Genomic DNA, 20,721 nt, shown 5'->3' on the forward strand with positions numbered 1-20,721 from the left:
CATTCAATTTCATCAAATAAACTATCCTGTTTAGGATTACATGCAACTCTCATACCACTCTGGCCTCTGAAGCTTGAATTTTATGCTAAGTTAGAATGGTAATCCAGATAGTGTATACCATGGATGAAAAATACCCTGCCTACAGGCTGTTCAAACCAAATTTTTTTTTTTTTAAAATCAAGTTCGTAGGCAAGCATTACATCTAAGGACAAGCAGAAGTAAAGTGGAATGTATGTTCTGTCCTTACAGGAGAAATTTCACTGGACTCTTTTTTTTTTTTTTTTTTTTTTAGCGCTGAAGATAGTTTGACTTATATTCCATTTGGTGAACCTAACGAGCTGTAAAATTTATTCTCTTTGGCATATTGATATTTAGAGCAGATGAAAGTAACTTGATTTGACGTGAATTGATAGAAGTACATGTATACTACTGGTGTATTGAATGTGCAGATGCTCCCATAGTGTAAGTGATACAAATGGTGACAGGAGACACAGTTGCAGTTTCTCTTCAAATACACATCAGATATTGTTAGAGGCATTGTATTCTGAAGAGGTCATTCTTAGATGCAAGGTCATATACAATTGGTGCCAAATATAGATATCCTTAACCCTATTCTGACTGGGGGGGTCAAATTGACTCCCCCTCGACATTTCACGCTACGATTCCGCAACGCGCAAAGATTTTGCCGTGTCGTTTCATGACTTTTTTCATTGAAGTCTCCCGCATACTTTGAGACCAAATTTGCGACGTCTGAGTACACCGTTCTGAAGTTATGTAATGTTTTGCATATGCATGTCAACCCGAAAATGGCTCAAATTCATGAAATCGTGTGCAAATCCAATGCAAATTGTGTTTTTTTTTTGTTAAATTGATATAAATTAGATTATTTCAACTTTTAACCATTGAAATTAATCAATTCTAATGTAGATAAGCTTGAAAAAGTGCCTGCAACAAATTTTGGCTAAAAACAATAGAAAACAAAAAGGTCGAAAAAACAATAAAATGCATAAGAAATTAACAAAACAATAAAAAAACAAAAGAAACTGATTTTGATTGTGCTATTTTTTTGCATGAAAATTGTTGGATGTGTCTTGAGGAACTCTGACACAAAAATTTAGCAGTCCTTCAGTATTTCTAATGGAGTTATTGGTGAAAATAAGATTTCATGCGTAAATTTGCATAATTAATTCACTAAAAATAGAAAACCGATATTTTTTTGTTGTATGACCATGTAATCCTGTAGTTGACATCCAGCTCTATCTTCAGGCAAAATTTTGTGGCGATCGGCGGCCGAGATCTGAAGTGGGGGGGGGGGGGGGGGGGTCAAATTGACCCCCCCCAGTAAAAACTTGGTCTCAAATAGCCCAGTTAAACTAGGGTTAATTAGCTGATATTACAGGGTGTGATTCTTGTCTCTTAAGGCTCACTAAATAAAAGAATGATTACAATTCAAAATAACTGATTTCAAAGTTAAATGGAATACAATTTGTGTAGCTGCAAAATCAGGGAAAGTGTAACAGAAGAATGAATCCAGTTAGCTTACAATGTAGGTATGCTGAAAAAGTTAAATTCAGGCAACAAACTTGTGAATCTTGAAAAACAGAGCTTTGCTATGTGTGACACATTGAATGTAAGGTACTGTAAATTATATTCACGCAGAGTTTTCAGATTTTACTAATCGATTGCTCATACTTCGTGCTTAATTTGCAATAAGTACTAGTTTGAAGGGATACCTGTCACTGTATCCCACACACACAAGAAGAAGAAGGAGAGAGAGAGAGAAAAAAAGAGAATATGTACCAGTAAATTCACTGATGGTGTAGGAGTGTTGGAATATTGGTAGATTTTCAGTGTTAGGTATTAAGCTACATTATACAACCAATGTATTATAAAATTCTCTATATATGTACGGAACATATTTACATAAGAGGTTTTACTCTTGTATCCTGCCATTCTATGTTGTATTCACCAGACTGGATTGTGTGCTAGTGGAATGCAATGTACTTCTGAAGGATATTTTCTCAAATGGGAACACTAATAATGCCATGGTTACTTTATATGAATACTACTAGATATTTTACAAATCAAAATGGAAACAAATTCTGTTTGCAATGAGACTTTTTGCTTATTCTCTCAACCAAAAGTTGAATTTGAGGCTATTGCACTTAAGGAGCAAGTCTTGTTTATGAACACACATGCATTTATATTGAAAAGTTGATCAACCATACCAACTCATTTGGGTTATTTTTCAAAAGAAGTTTGAGCTGTTACGTAATGCTGCTGAATGAAGCAATGATTTGTAGTAATGATCTCTTTCTTAACTTTGCAGGTGCTGCTGTTTTATGTACACTGTATGCTCTGAATATGCCCACATTGGATTTATCAGTTGACATTCCTTGTTAGTACATTGTAAATAGAGATAACCTATCCCAACTTTGATGCATTGAATACTGATATTTCCTTCAGTTGTAGGAACTGTGACTGGCTGGTATCACTTCAACAGCAGTATAGCTTTCAATGTCAAACACTACTTGGATGTAGTGGTGCACTCGTGCAAATTTATATCAAATCTATTCCAAGTTTTCAAGCATTGCTATGGTGGGAAATATTTTCCTGATGAAAATGAGATGCTATGTAATGTTTATTGGAACTGTTCTTGACCGAGAGTTACAGGCAATTTCATGTAAAATACACATAACTTTGGGTACCAGTGATACCTCTGCTGCAGTCATTGCAATTTATGACATTTAGCTATTGCTATCACATGGTATTGCTCAATGTTTATATTCAGCAAAACAAAATCAATTTAGCAAGATATTAAAAAGAGAATCTCTTAGTCTAAATGTATGTTATAGCAGTTTCTGGGTATCAACTTTAATATCTAGATCACACCAAGCATATAATTCCATGTTCTTAGCTTAATATCTGTAATCATACTCCACTCATGTACAGCTTTCCATTTTTGTTTTTATTTTTTCATTCATTTGCTATTTTACTATAAAATCATTGTATCATCTCTCACCTGTGAACATGTATGTATTGTAGGTATCACAGACATTTTTGTATAATGATGAATTCTCGGTATCGCCAGAACCTAGGTGCTGTGTGCAGAGCAGCATTCAAGATGCATTATGGAATGACTCAGGGGACAAGCTTGCCCCAGTTTTGGCTGCATATGCACACAGGTTACATTAGAACTGTCTTTATCCAGGGGTATTTTTGTTGAAGATTTCTTTGCTTTCCATCATGTGACCAGCACATTGAAGCCTTGCAGTAGTGAACCATGACTCTAGTGACCACAAACCAGTAAAAAATTAGAACTTTCAACTCATTTAAAGCTAAATTATAGCAAAGAAAGCAGACAAATAACTCCATTGAATCATATGGGAACTGCAACGTGCACAAGACAACTGGAAGCGACAGTGGCACCGTAGAATTCCAGTGCATCAGTGACAAGACTATTCAGCCTGAGCAGAAGTTTTCTATGCATTGGCGATACCGAGCATTGCATTCAGTGTACAGTGTTCCTGAATGTTATTATTCTAGAGTATAATTTTGGACCAAAAATTTATACCAACTTCAGTCACAACTGTTTGGCTTGTTTTTTTCTGTAGATTTTGATGTCATGTTCTCATAAACTTACTCTTTTAGGGTGTAATAACAGTTTAAAGAAATGTGAGGAATGCAGGAAGAATACAATGTAGTTTTGATAAGACTTCCTTGTATTTAGAGATGTTGGTGTGAAAAATGACATTTGCTAGAGCATTGTGGACTTCTGATGGTAAGAGGTATTATGATTTCTCAGATTTTTTTTTTTTTTTTTTTTTTTTTTTGGGGGGGGGGGCCTTTTTTCCCCTTTTTTGAGAGGGAACTTGGCTTTCACGATTTCTAGGTGGTTGATCATGTCAAGTCCATTATCATTTAAGTATGGACAAACAAGTTTTAGTGTCTTCAGACTTTGAACACCTAAAATGAGCATCACTAGCCTGGTTATGGGGACTGAATAATGATTAAAGTATTTTTTTTTTTTGACTGTATGGTTGTGAGGCAGTAACCTTGTTTAAAACCTTGCACGTAAGATTTTTTTCTTATGATCAGTGTTGAAATGATGTGGTTTCCCCAAAGCATTTTACAATAAATTGATCAAAAAGAGAAGTTTTGTTGTGAATGAGTATTGCCTCTAGGGATTAATACATGATCTATAACCTAGTCTCACCAGCACATAGAAGTGGTGATTGTGCATGAATGGTGGTATAATCTTGCCCTGTCAATGTATCTTGTAGTCCTTTTGCATTCCAAGTAGCCATCCGTGTCCAGGGACCTCATTCTTTATGCCATGAAGTGTAGCCGGAGGCATTATTTTTTTTTTTTTTTTCTATCCTGTGCATAGCAATTTTCTTCCCCTAAAATGATTACTTATTAAATGTCTCGCATTTGCAGAAAAGGTTCCTTCTATATGGTGTACCTCTGTCTTAGAAGGTGTGCGAAGACATGTCCTAGACTCGTGCAAGTCAAGTCTGGGGGGCATTTCAAGAAGTGTTTTGTCCGACAAATTTGTCAGAAGAATTTGCTCCCAGCCAATTGAATGCAAGAATTCCAGTAGCTTATAACAATTTGTTGGAAAAAATATCTGACAAAACGCTTCAAGAAATGCCCCCTGGATTACCCGGTTGTTTCAAATTTCTGTTAATATGCAGGAGAATCCTATAAGAGACATTTAGCTACTCAAACCTAGCAATCCTTTTGTTTCATCATGTTGATTTATGGCAGAAGTATTGTGCAGATATTCCTTTCACAAAAATTATTGATTAGAAATACTTGAACCTAGAGTGTATGGAATTTTCATTTTTTGTTCTGTATTAAAGCATCTTGCATTCAATGGTAGGTGAACCGGTACTACACAGATTTAAATAAGGTGGTAAAGCTTTGCTGTACATGTATTTAAAGAATCTGTAATGTGAAATGCCATCTAAGTCAAGCATGATTTGTAATTATTTAATCATGACTTGAAACCGCAGTAGCATTCTGTTCATGGCATCAAGTGAATTCAACTATAAATTTTACTATGATTTTCGAATGATGCCTTTGTATTTGTGCAATTTCAAAATTGTTCATCGCACATCATTCCATCTTCTCATTTGAAGGGTATTGTGTATGGCATATTTCATTCATTCCTTCATTGTGCAGTTATTAGTTTATATTTGTATAGTATCTGAATATGTTACATTTCTACATGAGGCTATACTTGTAGGTATAGACTATAAAGAAGAGTGAATTAGCTTTAAATGCTAATTACATGTAAACAATATGCCGATGGACTGAAGAGAATTTAGACATGTACATGTATAATGTTGCAAAGATGTGGCATAGGCATTTCTGTTGATCATTGTGTGATGTCATTGATTGATATAAATGAATATATTCTATAACCCAAACAAATTGAAGTCAGGATGCCTAAGTGCTGGAAAAGAATGAAATGCAAGCTACACCTGTTGTAACTACACTTTGAATATCTGTGAAAGTTGCCTTACTATGAATAAATCTGCATCTGTAATGTTGTATTCATGCAAATTCAAGTGTTTTATTATGTTGTTTTTGCTTTTATTTCTTCTTTCCATTCTAAACCAAAGTGTCAATTGGCCTGTTTACAGTACAATGCTCTCCCATTAAAATGAACTCGGTTGCAACGAAATTCCAGTTACAGCGAAGTCAAAATTCGGGCTGCGAACATTATCCACTCGTGTATTTCTATTGTTTATTTGTTTGGTTATAATGAAATTTTGATACAATAACAAAAAAAAACTGCCAGTCCCAAGGACTTTGTTATACTGGGAGTCCAGTGTGCTTCATGTCTGCGGCATCTCTTGTGCATGATCTATATCGAAAAAGGAAATATTGAGATAGAATATCCCCCAGCATAGTGGCCAGAATAAGCTAGGCCATGAGTAAAGATCTTCTTCACTGTACTCTCATTATGACAAACAGTTAAAACAAAATGCTCATTACAACGATGTAAATATTCAGTTCAAAAGATTATCATCTATGTACGGTGTAATCGCAACACATTTGTACTGTATTGGTCAGCTATAATGAAATTTTAATTTAACGAAATAAAACTGCTGGTCCCAAGGACTTTGTTATATCGGGAGTGCACTGTATAGATATCTGATAGAATATGGATTTCATACCATGCATGTAAGAGTAAAAATGTCTGTGGATGAAAGCAAAATACATGTATTTTCAAAATTTCGGAACCACAATCATGTATACGTTTACAAATAAGAATACACGATGGCCCCATTTTGGGTCTGAGCAGAATGCAGTGTGGGAAAATAGCACTACAATTGTACTTGGGGAGAAAAGAACTCATTGTATGCATTTATATAGTCTTGAAAATATATTGATGGCAAAACAGCTACAATTTTTATTTTTACTTTGTTGTAACAGGAATTTCGTTATGATCCTGTTCATTATAACGGGAGTGCACTGTACCAGGTACTACTGTCTTTGTTGAATATTTTTTTTTTTCTGCTATTTGAATAATGCAAATTTTGTTTCAACATACCACAGAATAACAGAAGTTAATCACAATATGAACTGCAAATATTCAAACTATTTATGCACGTTCTGCATAAACACACAAATTGTTTATTTTTTTTCTGTGTGCCCATATGAGTAAAATGAGAGACTCAAAAGAGAAATTTATGGCATAATAATATGCAGTTTTTCCATTGAACAAACTTTCAATAAAGTTGAAATCTATTATTACAACACTTGCCTACAACCTGTAAAGAATGTTATCTCACAGAGAAAAAAAAAAGTATGTGAAATGCCATGTTTTCCCTAAATAGCAGCCAACCTAATACTGTAAAAAAAGAAATTTTCAAGAGTCACACTGCTGGGCAAGATGAATTGTATCTTAGTTGAGCAGAATCTAAATATAAAAATGATTACATACAAATCATAAGCACAAAATTTGTATGCTGTCATTTCTGTGCTAGTATCATACATGTATTGCTTAAAATGCATGAAATATTTTCACACCACAAAATTTCCACTTTTACACTAACCCATTCTGTCCTAGCAAAACTATGGTCTTACAATGCTATGGATTGATATTTCATGTAATCATGTTGCACACAGGACTGAAAAAAAGGTGAGTGAGACAAATTAATTAACACTGGAAAATCGGGAAAACCGGGAAATCTCAAAATAATGTTTGGAGTCTTAATTTCATGATAATGGGTGACATAAAATACTGTAAAAGTGTAATTTTGGTCAACAAGAAACCAGCATGAAAATAAAACCACAGTCACATTTTTTTTTTTTGCTTATAATACAATGTAACATTCCATGGCTTTACAACAACCAAAAATCATCTCTCCTGACTGACCCCTCCCCCCAAAAAAGGCTGAAATTGCCACTTTAACAATAATACGCTTCATATTGGTAATCTATTTCAGATCTTGTATGTACAGTCTACTTTTTACTCATATATTGGAATATCATAAGTTGTTGTTACCATCTTCTCTATGTAGTCACATTTCTCAATGCAAACTTGCCAGTCAGTGCATGTATACTATGTTCCATGAAGATACCTTGAACAATTTCCAAGGTACGGAGAAAAAAGTGAAGTTTTAATATTTTTACTTGACCTTTTGACCTTTGACCTCATGACCCCAAACCTTCACCAGAGAATCTTAATTGGGTAATACATGTATACACTAAGTTTCAAGAAAATATCTTCAGGCATTGCATAGATATGGTGGAAATAATGGAATTTTACGTGTTTGACCTTGACCTTGAGCATGTGCACCCAAAAGTTGATAGGCACAACTTCACCCCCTAATACACATACATACGAAGTTTCATTAGGATACCTCAAAAGGTTTTTTAGTTACGCTGTCCACAAAATTCATTACGGACGGACGGAAGGACAACCCGAAAACATAATGCCTCCGGCACCACTTCGTGGCGGAGGCATAAAAATGATAATAAAATAATAAAAAAAAAAGGGAGGAAAAAGCATATACTAGTACATCAACCTGCACCACCTATTCAACAACAACAACAATAACAACACCACCAACAATAACAACACCACCAACAACAAAGTATTTATTATTATGTGTCCCTGCATCACAAAACCAACAAAAAGTCGCTCGACATGGATTTTTAGTTAAGGGCAGATTCTGAAAGAGCAGACTTTAGGCTATAAAAATTAAATGATGTATAACTCGATTCAAATGGACTACCCTAACCTATCCTACTATTGGAAAGAAAGCACAGGGCTTGATTTGATTAAATTCATGGCTCAAATGCATTTGAGCTCATCAAGTTGAAAATTTAGCAGCACGTTTCTCATATGCATTCAAATGCATTTACATGTACACTACACCAGGGCCTCGTATTGGAAAGAAAGCACAAGGCTCTGAAGTACAAGGTCTTTTCAAGTGGTTAATACCAAGCAGTGTTAGTTGTGCGATGAATGGAACAAAAAACAAACAAACAAACAAACAAGCCCACAAATGTAAACCACTGGAACAACAACAATAAAGGGATTACCAGATTATGCTGAAATTAGGCAATCATTATTAACACATTGTGTAAATGATTAATGTCAACTTTCACAGCAGTAGCATCATCCTATCCAAAGTTATTAGAGTTGAAAGTGAAGAGTATGGACAGAGTTTTTAAGAAATGAAAAGGGGACTCTATATTAAAGACACACCTACACTATTCCTCCAAGAAGTGTTGGAGAAAAACTGCTAAAAACTCAATTTCCTGTTTGTTTTATGACCCCAAACTTTGGTATAATGTAGAAGACTTGCTCTTTCAGAAAATATTTAAAACTCAAGATCGGATGGGTTGACCCATTTCACCTACATGTATTTTCAGTTTTCACACAAAATCAGTGCGTGCAACTTTTTTTTGGTGTTTTGTTTTGTAATGCATGGTCACATATAAAATGAAATGAAATAATAAAAGATTTGAATTTGTGGTTTAAATCAAATTTTGAAGCATCTCACATGGGGGGGGGGGTGGAGGGGGAGGAAGGAAATCAATGTCCATATGCTTCAAATTTCACATAAATATGGAAGAATTACTGTCAAATGTCAAAATCAATCTTGCTTTAAAGCCATTATATTTTTGATGCAACTGTAAAATCAGGCTGAAAAGACTTTCTGTACTATGTGTAGCAGAGTCATTCACACACACACACACACACACACACACACACACACACACAGCACACATAATACATGTACATACACACATATACTGGTATATATAAATCTCAAAACACTGTCACAGTGTACATTGCAATTGATAAGCTAGAAAACATTATTCAGAAAACTACAGCATGTAATTTGCCAAACTCATCTAAGGAATTCATTCATTTTTGAAATACATATGGGAATTGCATAATACAAGTCAAATAATATGTTACTTTAGAAAAAATAAATATAGTTATAAAACCAGGCGTCATAATACTACACACTTTGATATGTCAGAGTGCAGTGTGAGTACCAAAGTTGAAGTGTCAGAAAATAATATGTCTCCTCATCTTTCCTTGAATGACATATAATGGTACACATTAACATATTGCCCACCCACAATATTGAGCATCGATCATCTTCCATGAAATGATGGATTGACATACAATTGAATTAGATTTAGAAGGGGTACTGTATTAAACACAAAAATATCCACTGTACAATGGATAAGGTTAAGACACACAACACATTATGTTGAGTAACTTGAATCTGAATAATACCCTGTAGTGTAAAACTAGTGTGTAGGGTTGTTACAATAAAGTACATAGGTAAAGTATATAGTCCCAATGACAAATGCATTTGAGCTCATCAAGTTGAAAATTTAGCAGCACGTTTCTCATATGCATTCAAATGCATTTACATGTACACTACACCAGGGCCCCGTTTTATCAATCTAGAGTTACATCGATTGAAATCAATAATAATGCTTTAAAAACAATACAGTACACACAAAACAAAGAACACAAAGTGCTCACACAGGCACAATGCATGCACAATGCAGCGCAGAGTGTACACTGCCTGTGTTTGTGTGTGTGTGGCGCTGACAAACCCCAGAAATCTACCTAATAATAGAATGCATGGGTAATAATTAGATATCTGCAATCTGACTGAAGGTTAGAGTCGTGTATGCATTACATAAAATCTTTATGAGAGTATTGACAAACACTGACAAATTACAGAAACTTATTACAAGTCCGTGTTCATGTAATGTTTTCTTGCTGACTTGATAGGCTGTCAACGCTGAGCCCCGTAAGGCGGCGGGTGAGCAAGGTGGATGATTGCTGCTACTGTTGTACTGTTCACGTACAACAGTTACATTAGCAATTCATGTCAATCGTGCCATTATGTACAAGAAACTGGCCATATTAGGGGCTTGAAATGGAACTAAATGTTAGAGAAAATTAGAAGTTAGATTGACGAACGTTTGTGATAAGACCCTTGTTAGAATACAAAAATCTTACACTGTAACTCTCAGCAATTTTTCCTCAGTAAATTACCTTACAACTGAGTTTACCCAGACGATCTCGATTATAGCTGATTTTGAATCAATGATAATTTATGATTGAATTTGCAAAATTATAGTTAATTTGGGAGGAAGGTATAATCGATTTCAATTAGGTACATTAGGTCTCTTGATAAAACAGAGATGCAAGTTATTATAGATTTACATTCTTATGATTGATTTCAGAAAGTTATTGTGGATTTTCAGGACTTACAGTTAATAATATATCTTTTGATAGAATGGGGCACAGTTTGAAAAATAGCAAATAAAAATTAACACTTCATGAAATAAATAAATCAATAGATTAGATTATTTAAAAAAAGCACACATCACTTACATAATCCTGATGAGAAACAATCGATCTCTCTCTTTCAAGATTAACTGCAAAATACAATTCCTTGTAGTAGGCATCACAAAATTTGACATCAAATACGAAATGATGTGTCTCTGTATACTGTAGTGTGTTAAAGATGTTGTAGCTGTGCCTGCACTCTTGATAAGATGTAATGTTTTGTTTGAAAAATTGATTTGCCACACTAGTTCAGAGATGCTAGTCTGCGTATACATTGTATATCAGACAGGTCAGATGTACAAATACTGTATTTTATTTTTTTATTTATTATTTTTATTTTCAAAAATTTCGCGAGTCGGGTGTCGGGTGCTATTCGAGAATTTAAAAACACCAAAACACAACCCCCCAAAAAACCCGCAAAAATACTCCTAAACCTACACAATTGTGACATGAACGCACACATTTCTCTGTACTGTACTCCACCATCACGAATTCAACCATTCACAAATTTGTCTTGCTATATGGCGTTTACAGCATGTCAATGCCACAATCTGACAACTGCTTCTGCGTTTTATTTAGGCCTATATTTATTTTTTTTTTCAATTATTCTTGATGTATTCCAACAAAACAGAAATCCCTACCTATCAACCTGTTCTTTGATCTGTAAATAAAGAAACATCAACCATAACATTATCTCAATACATTCCCCTTTATACAACAAATGCAATGCCAACAAAGTCTGATTAGCATATGAATCATCTATATCATAAATCCAACTCAACCATATCAATGTAGCTTAACAAATAATTTCTATGTACACTTTCACCTATGACTGCATATGATTAAAATATGATTAAAATCCAATGTCTTTAATCTTTGTAATATGAACTTTGTGTAACTTTTAACCAGTGACTGCTTCTTACACCAGATCTACTGAGTCATATCCAAACAGCCATGTTTTAAGATAAGTTGAGACCCTCACTCATAAAAAAGAAAGAAAAAAAAAAGGGATGTGTTTTCCTACTCAATATCAATTTTATCTTTATCACTTACAGTACTGGAACAAAACACACATACTAGTATATGTTTGGACTAAAGGCAAGGCTTGTACATATGCACCTGAAAAAGATTACTAATGAAAATTGTAAAACTTACGGGGAATCTCAACTCCTCAGTATAATATTTGATGTGTACTACAACAGAATTAGAACAAACAATCTCCATAGAGTGCTGACTAAATAGTCAGGATGGCACATTTACAGATTAAACCACAAGGTACTTGTACTTAGGTATAAGTTGCCAATAGCACATTCACTTGTGGACGGTGGTGGTCAGATGAGAATCAACCTTTCATCAGCTTGAATGCAACCACTGTATCTTTAAAAGTACAAAGCTGAAGTCCAAAATCTCAAAGAAATATCCTCTTAGCAGAGAGGAATAACCACATACTGCAATCAATATTATACCAATCCCATGCAATATAAAAGTAATACATTAAAGTTTCATAAAAATGACATAGATTGCATAAAACATGGAACAGATTTGAAAACTGATGTACTGGTTAATCTTTGCATGCACATAGGTACTGATTTTTGTGACACATTTAGAACAAAATGGAATTTTAAATGCTGCTTTCTACCCTTTTCTCTGATTTTTTTTTTTCCTGCACATAAGGTTTTGATCACTGACACGTTCTGTTTTTATTCACTGGTGCACTTAAGCTCTATGCAACATGTCGAGTTCATTGCTTTCAGATGATTTCTATATCCATCAAAGAATTTAAATGAATGACCAGAAAACAAAATACATACAGGGCTTTTAGATCAACTCACATATTGCTTCATTGTACATGTAAGTGACTTCAAAATTTGCAAGCACATGCACATAAATGCAGCAATCTTAAAAGTGAAAATTAATCTAGAAATCTACTCATTCCATTGTAAGGCTGTTTGGATGGATTGGGAAAACTCACAAAAGTCCTAGCTCATTTTTCTTCCTGGCAACATACTGTGTGATGGCCTGCTCTAGTCTTCTGTGGTTCTTGCACAGTGCTGCCTGGTTTGTCTTGAGGCAAGGCATCAGAGTATGACTGTCAAGAAGAGGGCTACTTCTTGGTGGGGTACAGCCTACAAAATTTGAATGTCACATACAGAAGAGATTTTTGTTTTGTTTTTCCTTTTGTTTCCTTCCTCTCTATAATTATATTTTTGACCAGAGATGCCATTAGAGTGCCATGTATGTAATTGACGCAATAGACAGCTACATCAGGTCTTCAAATACTGATAAAACAAATTGATGAAATAAAGTGTTGAATGATCATCAGCAACTTTCATCATGTTTGTTTATGGGATATTGCATAAGTATCCCTCAATTACTTATCTACATGTACATGCAGCCTCAAAAACTGATACACACTCTGAAAGCGATATACTGGCTTATCCTAGTAGTATGTCTTCATGCAAATGGTGATAATATCAGAGAGCAAGTTACACAACGCAATGTAATCATAACTCATGTGATGTTATCTACTCAAGATGTGAAAACATCACAGGTAAAGAGTGAGTATTGCCTATCATACTTCTTGTCATGATCACATTAAGAGTAGCAGTAGTAATGACAATGATGGTATTAAAGAGCATGATAATGAAAATAATAATACAGATAACGATAATAATAATGAGAATCATGACATGTAAAATGATTCTAAAGACATTACCAGCACACTGTCAAGAATACTACACAGTACAGAATGAGCTGTTACCATGACAACATAATTTCTGCTATTCTTAAAAGCCCCATCTTGTATTATGCCACTTCTTTCAAATTTCTTCTGAATTTTGTATTTCTGCTATTGTACACTGTATCTGACTTGTACCTCGCTGGGGTGACCACGCAACTCACAAGAAGTCTTGTGCCGCGGACATTGTTTTCTTTGTCTTTTCTTTTTCCTTTTCTATTCTTCAACGTTTATATTTCCCCAATTCACAAATTGTCATTCCTTCAATTGTATACATCAAGTAAGAATTGATCTCACATCCGCATCTGGGAATCTACACCATACAAGCAATGCTTCTATGTAGATTCCTCGTATTTCACATGTTAAATTATCTTACAAGCTGTATTTGACAATTCATCCATGCTTCTGTATTACGTTTATGGATTATGTATTTGTTGAAATGTGGAATATGGAACAATAAAAACAAACAAAAAAATTCCTTACAAACTGGAGAAGAATCTGCAATCTGTTAAGGTTTTCTTCTTGATTTTGGGACCACAGTTCATTGTAGCCATGAAAAAACACTTATTGCTACTCTTGCAAATTTGTCCTGTACGACTTTGCATCCAGTTCAACAAGTGCACTAAAATTCGAGGTTCCATCTGGTAGGCATTTTCCTGATTTTTTTTTTTTTGGACCATAATGCACTGTTACCACAGCAATGCACTTCTGCTACTTTTAATAAATTGTCTTGCACAAATTTTTGTAATGGTCATCGTTTGTGCAACATTTCTTCTTAATCATATAAAATGCCATGCAATGTCACTGCATAAAATAGCAATTTGTGAATAGGTTGGACCTATATATATCTATATAAAATTGTGGTGTTTATCAATGTAAGTTCATTGACCTTTGACCTTCTTGGAGTTCACATGTATTCAAACCTGACCAGCATTTTTAGGTTATGTACCTGTGGTATGAGTTTGGTGGTCATAGCTCAAGTTGTGGAAACTTTTATATTGAGAATACACACAAATGGAAAAGCGATGCCTATGTCTTGCTGCCGCTATGCAAGCAAGAAAAAAAAATGGGAGAATTTCGATCTGAAAGGCCTTTCCTTGATTTGAGGAGCGATAATGCACTGTTACCATGGTAACACACTTTCTGCCATTCTTAGAAAAAAAAGCAAATGCCATTTGTAGCACATTTATTTGAACCACAAATAAAATGGAGAAGTTCCATCCACAAGGCTTACTATTCCTGAGTATGGGGCCATGATGCTCTGTTACCATGGCAATGCCATTTCTGCCACTCTTGCAAATTTGTCCTGCACAAATATGCCTCAAAGTCAACAAGTGTACCAAATTTGATATAATGCTGTCCAAAAACTGGAGAAATTTCATCCGCAAGACTTATTTTCCCCCAATTTAGGAGGCCATAATGCACTGTTACCATGGTAATGCACTTTTGCTACTAAATATTTGAGCTGCATAACTTTATATCACAATCATCATAGGTGCCACATTTCTTATTATACAAAAACTGAAGCATGAAGGCCATTGTTATCTGCCAAGTGACTCAGGCGTCGGGAAAGCTAACTGGCTTCATTTTTACTATCCATCTTTCTGGGTAAAATGTAAGCATATTTCTGGGTAAAAATGTAAGCATATTTTTTTTTTTTAAATTTAATCCCCCTCTTATCTGACTTTGACACCATAAATGTGTCTTCCACATATTTACTTTAAGCTCATCAGATGTGTCAGATGTTGTTTGAATCACTTGAAAAATTGGATTAGCTTGATCCACAAAATTTTGTATGACCCACAGAATTTTATATGGTTTTTACAGAATGCTGTTACCGTGACATTGCATTTCTTGACATTCACAAAAAATGTTTTTTTTGCACAATTACACATTACACTGATAACGTGTTGAATTTCATTCAATTGTATTAAGAACAAGAGAAAAGTTTGATCCATAGCATTGGGTAAGATTTCTATGAAAATTTGTGTTTCCATGGCAATGATTATTTGATACTGAAGACAAAGGTGTTTTTGACATCTGCCTATAATAGTAGTCACATTTGCCAAGGTTTAGGTTTTTTATTGCTCAAGAACTGAGGCAGTAATTAACCTGTATGATTCTCGACATTTTGCAATGAACAGACCAACAAACTAACCCATTGTTTAGTGAACCTGAGCTCATTTTAATTCCTAGATACTCTTTTAAAGACTATACAGTGTGTCCCAGAAAAAAACAAAACAAAACCGAGTATCATTGCAATTCTTTGCGATCATAATCATATATTGGCTTTTTGAGATGTGCATGAATTGAAAAATATACCTCTCTTCTTTCATTTGATGCACAACTCATTGTTCATAATTCATGCATGACTGAGTTAGAACAATAGACAGTAATGCTACTAAATTCTCATTTGCACGAGCAAAAGGTGACTTTGAATGAGTTTTTCAGACTTTTTTGGCAATCCTTTGCAAGAAATTAAAATCATAGCCTTATCATTATCCATTCTTTTTCCTTTCATGACATCTCATGCGTAAAAAATGATCTATGCCTGCTCGAGAAACCTTAATTTTAAAATATGCTTACATTCTACCCAGAAAGATGGATAGTAAAAATGAAGCCAGTTAGCTTTCCCGACGCCTGAGTCACTTGGCAGATAACAATGGCCTTCATGCTTCAATGAATTTACACAAACATGAAAGGGGGGGGGGGGGGGAGGGGGTAAAATGGAATGTTACAGACGGCTCGGAATAGGATGGTAAATTAGCTCATGATCGTGAGCTTGCCTGACCATGCAGCAAACCACAGAGCAAACGGTCTTCCTCAGCAGAATGTTGAAGGGGGAGGGGAGTTACCATGCAGCAAACCACAGAGCAAAGGGTCTTCCTCAGCGGAATGTTGAAAGGGGAGGGGAGTAATCGACCAAAAAAGCCTTTTGAGCCCCGCCCCCTCCACCCCCCCCCCCAAAAAATAAAACAACCACAAAACAAAACAAACCCCCCCCCCCCCAGAAGATGGCTTTCTGCCCTGCACTGGTACCTTTGAAATGTTAGAAGCGCAAGTTCAGAGATAAATAGAGTGATATAACCTCTCTTTCTGCTTCACCTCCCCCTTCAAAAACTTCAAAACCCTGTCAGTGATGAAGGAAGAAGCACTCGTGAGGGAAATGTAGAGAGGAATGAATACAGTGAGATAAGTTTGAGGTATACAAAATCATCAAAATGTGTACAGTACCACTATTGTAACGTTGATTTCCCATAGACATTGGACTGCATGCAGCCTGAGAATACACACGATATTAGTCTTCATTTATTCTTTAAGTCTCATAACTTATTCCAAATAAATGACAACAAAGGGCTTTCCGTCTCATACAGCATTCTCTCTCTCTCTCTCTCTCTCTCTCTCTCTATATATATATATATATATATATACCTCCCCACCCACCGCCCCTCAAACAACATTCAATGTAACACTGCCATTGTTTTGCGCAGGTGAGCCCATTGTCTAATGCTAAGTCGGGAGAGCTGAATGCTTGTTTTTTGACTACCCGTATAGAATCCGTACAAATGAAGCATGTTTTCATGCACATTTTTCTCAAGCATGCGTTATTCATGTTTGATGCATAAGGTCTCACACAAAAGAAGAAAATTATTATGGATATTTAGGTTATGAAGTTTGTTTTTCGAAAACGTAACGTTAAAAGTCTGAAAAATTCACTTAAAGTCACCATTTGCGCGTGCAAAAGAAAATTTGATAACACCACTGTTCGTTGTTGTAACTCAGTCATGCATGAACGATGAACATTAAGTTGTACATCAAATGAAAGAAGAAAAGTTTATCTTTCCATTGACGTATATCTCAAAGAGAAAATTTATTATTTCGATAGTAAAAAGTTGCAAGGAATGTCGGTTTCGTTTTTTTCTGGGACAAGCTGTATATGGGCGGGTTATGAAAATAATTGCTTTTTTTTTTTTTTTTTTTAATAGGAAGAACAAAAAAGACACTTACCTGGACAAAGAAATGATGATTGAAATTGAAGCCATGTCCTCAACTCTGGAATAGGAGAGATGACTATGGTATTAGAATATGCAGACATTTAGCAAACTGTGCCTGATTTGAGATTCTGCAGAGAAAAGCAGGCATATGGCTTAGAATCACCATGCATATGCTATGAAAAATGGTATCACTATTCGTATCTTATGCCCTTAAATCAATATCCAATTGAATAGGACATAAATCGGGAAAAACCTTTACAAATATTTATGTGGGTTTTGAAATATCTGCAGTCTCTCTATGCCATGCCACTGTGATTCCATGATTGCAAGAACAGAGATAAGAAAATAGTCCCTTTAGTGCTTTGCTCCTACAGTCTTCCTATTTATTTCATTATGCTTACAGTTGGTTGACCCCTCCCCCCACAAAAAACAACAACAAAAAAAAAGTGTATAGAGAACTCTCATGATTTATGTATCAGATCTAAACTCATTGCTATTGGTCTCATCACAGCATATTATTTTCCTTTGGCCAACAAGATTCAAATGTTTGCCATCTTATGGACGAAAAGAATGAAATATGAGGGTCTATATCTTAACCATTTAATAATAACTAACATATCAAAAACATGGTAACCACATTGTGTATCTTGCTGCTTTTCTTCACGAACTGGGACTTGTATAACTGCAAGTAATTACCTCCACCAAGGGAGGAGGTTATACGTTTTCATCAGCGTTGGTTTGTTTGTCCATGTGCAAAATAATCAATGATATTCAGTGTGCTTGTTCACTATTTGGGAATAAACGTGCAGGGTCCATGTAAATGCACACGAGATATACTGTATACCGACATCTTCACATACATTAAATAGCACTTGTTTCGTTTATTCTAGCTAGGGGAAATACCACATGAATTTTGGAAAAAGGAAAACAAATGACATACTGATCGAATACCTGAGAGGTATGGAACATTTCAAACCTTTACTTGGACAGGAACTGCGGCAGAGTGATGACCCACTTCTGAATGCCCTGGAGCCATATAGTTTGCTGCATCTGATTTTGCCATGTACATAGCGGACAGTGTAACACTTCTTACTCTTGATGTGCTTGGAAGAAGTACATTTATTACCAGGGGAACATGACATTGCAAGCTGTCTATCATGTCCTGGTTCAGGTGATGCTTGTTCATTCTTGTTAACAGTGGTTTCACTGTCATCCAAATTGTGGTGCTCATCATACGTGTAGGTAAACATTTTTAAGTTCTTCACTTTGAGTGGAGTTTTTTTCAGGATAACTTTTGGGATAAGTCTCAGTTTGGCTTCCATTTCAGCATCTATCTCTCCAGCAGCTGTTCTCTGAGTTGTCTTCTTTGGCTTTGCCTCAATCTTTTGCTTAAATTCAAGTGTGGCAGTATCCCTACAGCTGACATCAGTGGCATTTGCAGGAAGGCACTCTACAACTTCCTCAGAATCATTTGGCTGTCCTGTCACTATAAAGAGATGGTTTTCAGCAGCAGAAAACTGAGTGTTGGTACGTTGTGTGATGTCATTGCTGTCGTTTTCATGGCCAGTTGTTTTGGATGTTGAGATGCTGGACTGCTGGCATCTACTACTGTGCTTGGCTGGGTGAGAAAGATGCACGTCAAGTCTGCTTACAGCACTGTCAGCAATGGAAAGGGTGTCAGATGAGTTGTTACCATCCTGATTCTCTGCTACTTGGCTGTGATAACTGGAAGACTGTTCAACACCAACTCTTGCTGTCAATGCATTAGACTTAGTGACAAACTGTCTCTGATGTACTGGGTTAAACTGGCTCTTCACAAAATCACTCTCTTGGACTTTGTTATAAAGATTGATTTTCACTCTCTCTGCTGAATTGATGGGCAAAAATGGATGATTCTCTTGATTCATGCATGAGTGTTTGGTGTGTTTCACAGCATCTTTTGTAGAATCATGTTGACTCTCCCTTTTTCTTCCTTGTAAGACTTGCTCTTTTTCTGATGAATCACCAACATTGACATAGCCATGCACCAGCTGAAGAGGTCGGCATCTTGTCAATGGACGAGGTGGGACCTTGAAATTAAGAGACTCTGTTTTTTCTTGCACTGGCTGCGCTTGCTTGGGGAGTGACCTGTCTCTGGTATCACCTGTCACTACCTTCAACTTCTTTGGGCAATATCTTACATTAGTCTTGAGTGTAGCAGCATCAGAATTTGAAGGTTCTTCTCTTCCTGACTCACTATCTGAAACTGTCACGGATGAATCTATGACAAATGCGAAAGAAAATCACTTGCAATCCACGTTGCATGTTATATGACACTCTTTCCTCAAGCGAACTCACTTGCATATCTTTGAAGGCCTGGCAAGAGATACTTATTAAATCATTAACATTTGAATCAGATCTCTCATTTTCTCTCTCATGAAAATCAAATCATAAATAGCAATGAAAATCATATCACAAATAGCATATATCCATCAAGGAGCCAGTCTGAACAATTATCATGTCATAAGCATTTTTAAGAATGATCCGTAATACATAAACTTTCCATCACAACACACTGTCAAGTGGCATGAGAAACATATTACTCAAACACAGAAGAATCACAAGATTGCACATAAAGTAATTGACTGTCACTGATATAGATCTTCAAACAGAAAAGCCGAGGTGTGCATTAATTACAAGCACAAGGGTCAGTGTTATGGCTCAAATACCTGATTTGTTTGCTGCTCCGTCATTTCTGTTGATCTCCACCTCAGACGTTACTCCTGTCAAACTCTTAATCTTCTGCTCCAGTACTTTCATCCTTTCTTGCAGCAAGGACAGACTTTGGTTGCCCTGATTATCAGTCTCATCTGGCTCTAAACATACCTGAAAGTATAGAGCCATGTAGCATACCTGCATAACACATCTGTGCCATTAGGGAAATGAAAGTAGCATATTTTCATTATAGGTGAACTATTCTACCATGATAATTTTTCTGATAAAGTTATAGCCCCTTGACAAATACAAATTGCCAAATTTGTCAAGTATCCATCAATGGATCCTTCAAAATCTGTTTAATGAGAGAGAAATTGCCTGAAACATAACTTTAAAAAGGGGAAAATTATAGATTTGCCACAAGTTTATACACCAGTGTCAAT

General features: G+C 35.6%; 1 protein-coding gene across 1 annotated transcript in view; it reads right to left on the reverse strand.

Annotated features, from left to right (window-relative positions):
• Window positions 1-9,317: 9,317 nt before the first annotated feature.
• The window catches only part of LOC140246121 (uncharacterized), a 53,622-nt gene continuing 42,218 nt past the window's right edge, over window positions 9,318-20,721 (reverse strand). The window contains exons 13-16 of the mRNA XM_072325558.1: window positions 20,293-20,449; window positions 18,561-19,844; window positions 17,598-17,642; window positions 9,318-12,978 (exon numbers count right to left, since the gene is read on the reverse strand). Of these exons, the coding sequence (XP_072181659.1) occupies window positions 12,821-12,978; window positions 17,598-17,642; window positions 18,561-19,844; window positions 20,293-20,449 (1,644 nt within the window). The 3' untranslated portion in view covers window positions 9,318-12,820. The remainder of the gene's footprint in view (window positions 12,979-17,597; window positions 17,643-18,560; window positions 19,845-20,292; window positions 20,450-20,721) is intronic.

This window comes from Diadema setosum, chromosome 2 (genome assembly GCF_964275005.1).
Source record: "Diadema setosum chromosome 2, eeDiaSeto1, whole genome shotgun sequence".
Classification (NCBI taxonomy): domain Eukaryota; kingdom Metazoa; phylum Echinodermata; class Echinoidea; order Diadematoida; family Diadematidae; genus Diadema; species Diadema setosum.